The 6,733-nt window shown below is 56.6% G+C and overlaps 1 protein-coding gene across 1 annotated transcript in view; it reads right to left on the bottom strand.

The window, feature by feature from the left end:
• Positions 1–6,733, bottom strand: part of ALAD (aminolevulinate dehydratase) — a 7,240-nt gene that overhangs the window by 255 nt on the left and 252 nt on the right. The window contains exons 2-11 of the mRNA XM_010721113.3: positions 4,509–4,656; positions 4,232–4,282; positions 3,007–3,103; positions 2,378–2,513; positions 1,848–1,931; positions 1,498–1,586; positions 1,131–1,186; positions 695–782; positions 296–382; positions 6–131 (exon numbers count right to left, since the gene is read on the bottom strand). Of these exons, the coding sequence (XP_010719415.1) occupies positions 6–131; positions 296–382; positions 695–782; positions 1,131–1,186; positions 1,498–1,586; positions 1,848–1,931; positions 2,378–2,513; positions 3,007–3,103; positions 4,232–4,282; positions 4,509–4,656 (962 nt within the window). The remainder of the gene's footprint in view (positions 1–5; positions 132–295; positions 383–694; positions 783–1,130; positions 1,187–1,497; positions 1,587–1,847; positions 1,932–2,377; positions 2,514–3,006; positions 3,104–4,231; positions 4,283–4,508; positions 4,657–6,733) is intronic.

Here is a 6,733-nt window from a genome sequence, read left to right as displayed (position 1 = left end):
CCTGCACGCCGGAAGGCGGCCATGGCCTCCATGACCGCGGCCCTCAGGCTGAAGGCGCCCGCCTGCGCCCCGTGCCACAGCATGGCGAACTCTCCCGAGACGTGGTACACGGCCAGAGGGTGCGTGGGGTGCTGCAGGCAAAGGCAGGGGTCAGCGGGGCATCGTCTGTCCGCCCCAGGGACTGGAGCTCTTCAGCTGTGCAGTGTCCCCTTCTCCCCACCGGTTTTGGAAAGGTGCCGTGACTGTCCCCAACCCAGTTCTCTGGGGACACCTGGTGTCCTCAGCCGGGCCTTACCCGCTCCTTCACATCCCGCACCAGGTCCAGGTAGGGCATCCCAGGCTTCACCATCAGCATGTCTGCGCCCTCACGCACGTCTCGGTCCTGCAGGGAGAACACACACGATCCCTGCAGCTCACAACTGATGGATGTCTCCTCAGAATTTCTGACCCAGTGATTACTTTCCCAGGAGTCCGGGACACAGAAGGGGCTCCCGCTGGCCACAGGAGCCACAGCTGGGCCTGGAACCTCATCCCTTGTCCCTATACTCCAAACCCAGTTCCTTATACATATTCTTCAGGCTCTGCGGTGAGCTGATGGTCATCAAGGTTCTGACTTGTGCAGGGCAAGTCTTGGCCATCTTGGATGGATGAGTTTTTTGGTCCCCACAAAGCCACAGGGCCTGGCTGGACTCACCACAGCTCGCAGTGCCAGACCGCGGGCACCTGGGGGCAGCTGGTAGCAGCGCCGATCTCCAAAGGCAGGTTTGGATTGTGCAGCATCCCTGGGAACAAGCAGGGCACAGGGATCAGTGCGTTCAGTATGCAGCCAGGCTGGGACAGTGGCTAGAGCTGTTCCCCCTTCCTCCCCATCTGACTCAGGATAGGGAGCAGCCCCAGCAAACCTCTGCACCCACAGCCCTCCCCATGCCCATAGGGTTGGGGTGAAACTGATTCAAATATTTTCCTTTTGCTTCTAAGTCCCTCAGGAGCTCTACTGGGGTCCAGGCCTTTCTTAGGATGAGCTCCACCTGCTGGGTGAGCCAAGGCTCATCCCAAAATACACTCTCTGATGCACTCCCTCCTTGCTGCTCCTGCAAATATGGGCTGTACACATCTCTGTAGAACCTCACCTGAAGGGTCCATAGAAGCATGAAGCAAACTTGGCACTGTAGCTCATCACCGAGACCTGCAGAGGAGAGTGGGGCTGTGAGGGCTGGAGTCTTTGCTGCATCCCAGCTCGAGGGTGGTAGGAATTCCCTCCTACAGTTGGTTTATATTCTGTCCTGTTCCTCTGTCCCCTGCCAGAGGCCTGGCACCTCACTGGCCCCATGTGTCTGGCCAAGAACTTTCTCTTCCTCCATGCACTAGGGCAGGAAAATGCCTGCAGCATGTCCTGAACAATGTGGAGGTTTGCCTCTTCCACTCTGTGCCCAGGCTGCTTCAAGGTGCAGCCATTCCATTGGGGTTGCTCCCATGGCACGCACATTTCATGCTCACCTTGTTGCCCATGTCGTTGGAGATCAGAGCCTTCTTTATGGCTGCAATGCGCCCATCCATCATATCCGAGGGGGCAACGATGTGACAGCCTGCAGGGGGAGGCCAGAAATAACAAGCCCAAGGCTCTATCTGCCTGCAAGAGGAGGTGACCCTGGGCATCTCCCTCATAGGGCTGAAGGAGGAGTCTGGAGTCCCTGCAGCTCCTCCAGGATCAGCAGGTGGATGCTTCCCCAGCTCAGTGGAAGCCCTCCCCCAGGAGCCAGGCACGGTTTGCTTTTGGGCTGACTATAAGTGAGAGAGGGCAAGGTGACAAGAGCCATGTGTGGTTGCTGCTGCTAGGCACTGCTCACCTGCTTGGGCATAAGCCAGTGCCACTTCTGCTAGCCGCTGGCAACTGGCCTCATTCTGGATGGTGCCATCTTCCCGCAGGATGCCTGCAAGAAAAAATGAGTCAGGCAAGAGGCAGGACAGTGAGGTGATGGCCTTGATCCTAGGAGTTCTGTAACAAGCTATAGAGATATTCAGAGCAACAGTGGGGAAGGTGTTAGAGCTAGATAAAGAGAGGCTGAGCAGGCGACTAACAATGCAGTGCCCACAGGTGGGACTTGACATGTGAGTGCTCCAGGAAAAGGATTTCAGTGATGGGTGACCTAGATGGGTGCTCAGACAGAGTCAGGGAGAGGGAGTGTGTTCTTGATCCATCCTGTCTGCAAAATTCAAGTCATCCAAGCTCAACACAGTGCTGGAAAGTTTTGAGGCAGGTGTTGGCCAGGCCCCACCAGCACCCAGAAGTTCTCACAAGAAAGCAGAAACCCCCAAGGAGTCTTGGTAAGAGGAAGGTGCCTGAACAGCATCCCAGTCCCCCATGCTGTGTGCTCACCACAGTGCCCATGGGAGGTGTAAGGACACAAGCAGACATCACAGGCAATGAGCAGCTGTGGGAACGTGGAGCAGATCTTCCTGATGGCCTGGATGGCAGGTGTGTCTTCTGCATCTGCAGCAGAGCCTCTCTCATCCTGCAAGAAGAGAAATGCCTGAGCACGTAGAGCTAACGGCCTCCCACCAGCTCCTCTGTGGCCGCAGGTCAACCCAGGGAATGTTCTTGAACTATGAGACCCCATACTGCAGAGTGATGTGATCACCAGTTGTGGAAAAGGGTGACAGATCAGCGAGACCAAAATGAGCACAGATCTTAGGGTCTCCCTATAACAGCTCCCAGTGCCAGACTGGGTCAGGAGGAGCAGCACAGGATGTGCTCTTCTCAAGCTTCAGTGCTGCTCTCTGAAATGCAGAGCTCTCTGTCCTCATCTCACCACTCACACAGAGAAACACAGCAGAGGCACCCAGAGCTACTGGGAGCGTTCTGGGTATTGCTGCAGTTTCCCATCCTGCTCTGTGGAATGGGCTGCCACAACCCCAAACTGCCTGTTTTATTGGGAGACTCTCCACCCTCACAGTGCTCCCCCACACCTCTGCAGCCCCTGCCACCACCTGCTCATGCACACTGACCTTGGGGACCTTGCTGGGCACCCCGAAGATGAGGACACACTTCAGACCATCCTCAACAAGGGGCTGCAGCATCCCCTCCAGCTTGTTGACTCCATACCTGAGAAAACCAAAGTGAAGTGATGCTGCCAGGCATCCAGACCTGCCCTCAACAGGCACCATGCTGAAGGCTGACCTGGAGACCCTGCATCGCTGCCACAAAGCAGAGGGGGCTGCTCACGTACAGGGGCAGGGATGCTCAGCTGCATACAGCAACCACTTGGATACCAGCAGCCCATTCTGCTCTGGGACCAGCATCTTTGTGATCCAGCAAATACACCGTGAGTACACCCAGTGCCAGCACACAGCCCTCTGACCTGATCAATGCACCCAGCTGCTGGCCAGGCCCTGCCTGCTGGGCCACTCAGGGACGGACCCGAGTTAATCATTAAGTTGGATGCTTGCACACACCAAGCAGCAGTGGGAGATACAGGGGGGATGCTGCTGGAAGGAACAACCCAGGTCCTTATCTGGGGCTACAGCACAGTTATCTACTAGGCAGGGAAAGAGCAGGGAGCCTTGCGCTGTCTCTGCTCTGAAAGGATGAGTGTGCCCTGCCCTTGGAGCCTTTATCTCAGCTTTCCCATTGCAGCCCTGAGCAAGCCAGGCTTGGGCTCAGCACAGTGTGCGGGGTGCCGGGCATCGTGCCTGGCATGGCACAGAGTGCAGGCTCTCCTGTATGCACTCTGCTTGCACAACCATGGCTGAGTGCCCAGGGCCAGCAGATTGCGTGCTGGGAGTAACAAGGTCCTGTGTGACTTGACCAAGCTACCTGGTGCCCCTCCCATGCTGACCCACCTCCCACTGCCCAACAGAATGGCTGATGCGGAAAACCTGCCCAACACACCTTGCCCCTGGGAACATCCCACTCTGGCCTCTGTCCAAACCTTACAAACACAGCAGGAGCTGCCCATCCTGCAAGGCTGAATGCAGGACAAGAGTCCACATACAGCTGCTGTTGGCTTCCCTGTTCTCTTCCAGCTTTTCTGTGTGCCCAATTGGACCTTGCCACCACCCAGCATTCCCATTTTGCTCTTCTTCCCTGCTTTAAGCAGAGGGATGTTCCCACTCTACCTGATGCTGGAGGGATCCTCAGGGCAGGAAATATGTACAACAATACAGGAGTGTTGCCCCTGTCCTGTGCTCATCTCCAGCTGCAAGGCAGCTCCTGACTGCCTCTGGCCCTTACCTGGCCTGTCCAGGGAGGCTGGCAATCGGCTCCACTGCATCAGGGCTGTCACTGCAGAGGGCAGATGGGACAGAGATGTGAGCACTTGGTGTGAGAAGGAAGATTGCAGATGGGCTGTGCCCACAGAACTCAGCCCTTGCCCCACACTTGTTCACAGGGAATCTTTTGGGGAGTCTCAACCCCTCTGATTGCTCAGAGAGTGCCCATGCCTGTAGTGCTATGCCCAGCCAACCTGAGTTTGGTCTGTCCCCAGCTCAGAGTACCAGGGCTCACTCACGTGACAAAGATGGGGTAGATAAGGTTGGAGGCATTGAAGGTGGTGGCTGTGCACTGCCACGAGCGCAGCACGGGGTGGAAGTAGCCACTGTGAAGGAGTGAATCTGCCTGCATCTTGGGAATGCACGGGGATGTTGTGAGAAGAGACCCTGAAACAGCAAAAAAAAAAAAAAAAAAAAAAAGCAGGAGGTCAGAGGCTGGGTGCCACTGAAGCACTTTTATTGCTTTATGTCTAGATCAAACCCTTCTTGCCCTGGCAGATACCAGCCTGAGACTAACAGGCTTCAGGCTTCAATGCAGGAAATGAGCTCTGCTCACTAGGAATCGCAGCTGCTGCTCAACTAGTGACAAAAGAACGTGATGACCCTGTATGCTGCCTCTGCTTGGACATCTGCAAGCTGCAGTGAATTCCCCAGGGCATTTGCTTCCCAGGCTGTGGGGATGAAGCAGGAGCTTCCGCCCCATAACCCAATAAATGCCATTCCTCCTCTACTAACATCAGCCTGCAGGCTGTGCATTGCCCTGCCCAGCCACAAGACTTGCCTGTAACAGTATTTTCTTCTTCCACACCTCACTAATAATCTTGTGACTGGGTAATTTAGATGTACATTTCACAACAACAAGCCCCTGGCTTACCCAAGCCACACTCCCTTTGCCCACAGCACACACGGGGTGTCAGCACCTGGCTGATCTCCTGAACACTAAACCTCAGTGCTCCTCCACCAGCACTCAGCTGAGGACACACCGACCTCACTCTGCTTTCCAGGACTGCAGCCCAGGAATGGCGTCCTACACCAGAGTAGAGCTGGGCAGGAGATGGCTCCATTCCTCTGGGAAACTTGAAGGTGTTCCTGTGTTTTACCCTGGGAAAAGCTCAAAGACCCTTCAAATATCCCAACATGGAGCCAAGTTGTCCATCAAAGCACCAGACTGAACCAAGCTGTTTGCATTCCTGGGTTGGGGATGGAGCGACCTCTTGCTTACTTACACAATTACATACATATAAGGACTATAAAAGCACCGTGATGGTGCTCACGCATGGTATGGAACAGCGGCAGCACGCAGGCAGCGTTCTGGCGCTGCAGGAAGGAACGCCCAGCCCAGGGTCACTGCCGTTCCACACAGCAGAGGTGTGGAAGGAAGGCCAGCACTGCCCAGCCACAGCTCCAGGCAGCAGAACAAAAGGCTCAGTGAGCACAGCACACCTCAAGAATCCAGAAAATGCTCCGAGCGCTGATCCCATGGAGGGGGACGGGTGGGAGCAGAGGCAGCAGCTCCCATTGTGCTGTCAGGGACAGATATCAGCCATATCAGCACTGGAGAAGTGGGGAGGGCTTGTCCAGGGGAGATAACAGCAATGCAGGGGGACCCCCGCCCCCGGGCCCCCCATAGGGGAAGCTGCCATCAGCTGAGCTGAGCGCTGACACTGCTCAAAGGGCAACAAGAAGAGGCTGGGGAGCACTGCCAACAGTTGGAGCGGAAAGCTGAGCTCCTAGGAGACACAATGGAGCTACACTAATGAGGGCAGGTTAATTAGCAGTCAGTAACAAAGGACAACGTGTTCAGAAGGATTTTATCTTTCAGATAGGATCTGGAAACGGTGTGCCCTGATATGCTGTGGGAGCACATCAGTGACACCACGGGAGTGACAGCACAGTTTGCAGCACTCACTGCTCTGTGACTCCCCCGAGTTTTCCTCCCTTCGGCCCTAAAACCGGGCACTGCTGGAGTCCATAGGGGCAGAGCCAGGCAGAGCTCTGTGCCTCAGCGCCAGGTTCTGCCACCACGTGGTCGGTGTCTGTGCCTGGCTTCGCCACGACGGCCAATGGATGAAGAGCACAGCAGTTGGCAGGGGCCCATAGGGATCACCGAATCCAACCCCGGCTCCACACAGCACCACCCGAACCCCAAGGCCACGGCTGAGAGCAGTGTCCCAGCACGCCCTGAGCGCCACCGCCTTCTCAGAGCCTTTCCTCAGCCCCAGCCTGAGCCACCCCGACACAGCTCCCGCCGTTACAGAACCCCCAGGGCTCTGTCCTGGAGCTGCCCGTCCCCACTCTGTGCACGGTCCCGTCCCAAGGGCACAACCCGCTGCCGTTGCGCTCCCTGCGGCCGGTGCCTGCCTCCATTTGTCACGATCTCTCCCCGAGGCCTCTCTGCCCCTGAGGAATCCCGGGACTCCGCAAGCTCCGATACCCGTCCGAGCTCCTTCCCCTCCCGGCGGCG

Source organism: Meleagris gallopavo, chromosome 19, assembly GCF_000146605.3.
Source record: "Meleagris gallopavo isolate NT-WF06-2002-E0010 breed Aviagen turkey brand Nicholas breeding stock chromosome 19, Turkey_5.1, whole genome shotgun sequence".
Lineage (NCBI taxonomy): Eukaryota > Metazoa > Chordata > Aves > Galliformes > Phasianidae > Meleagris > Meleagris gallopavo.
This window is presented reverse-complemented; position numbering and strand designations above follow the sequence as displayed.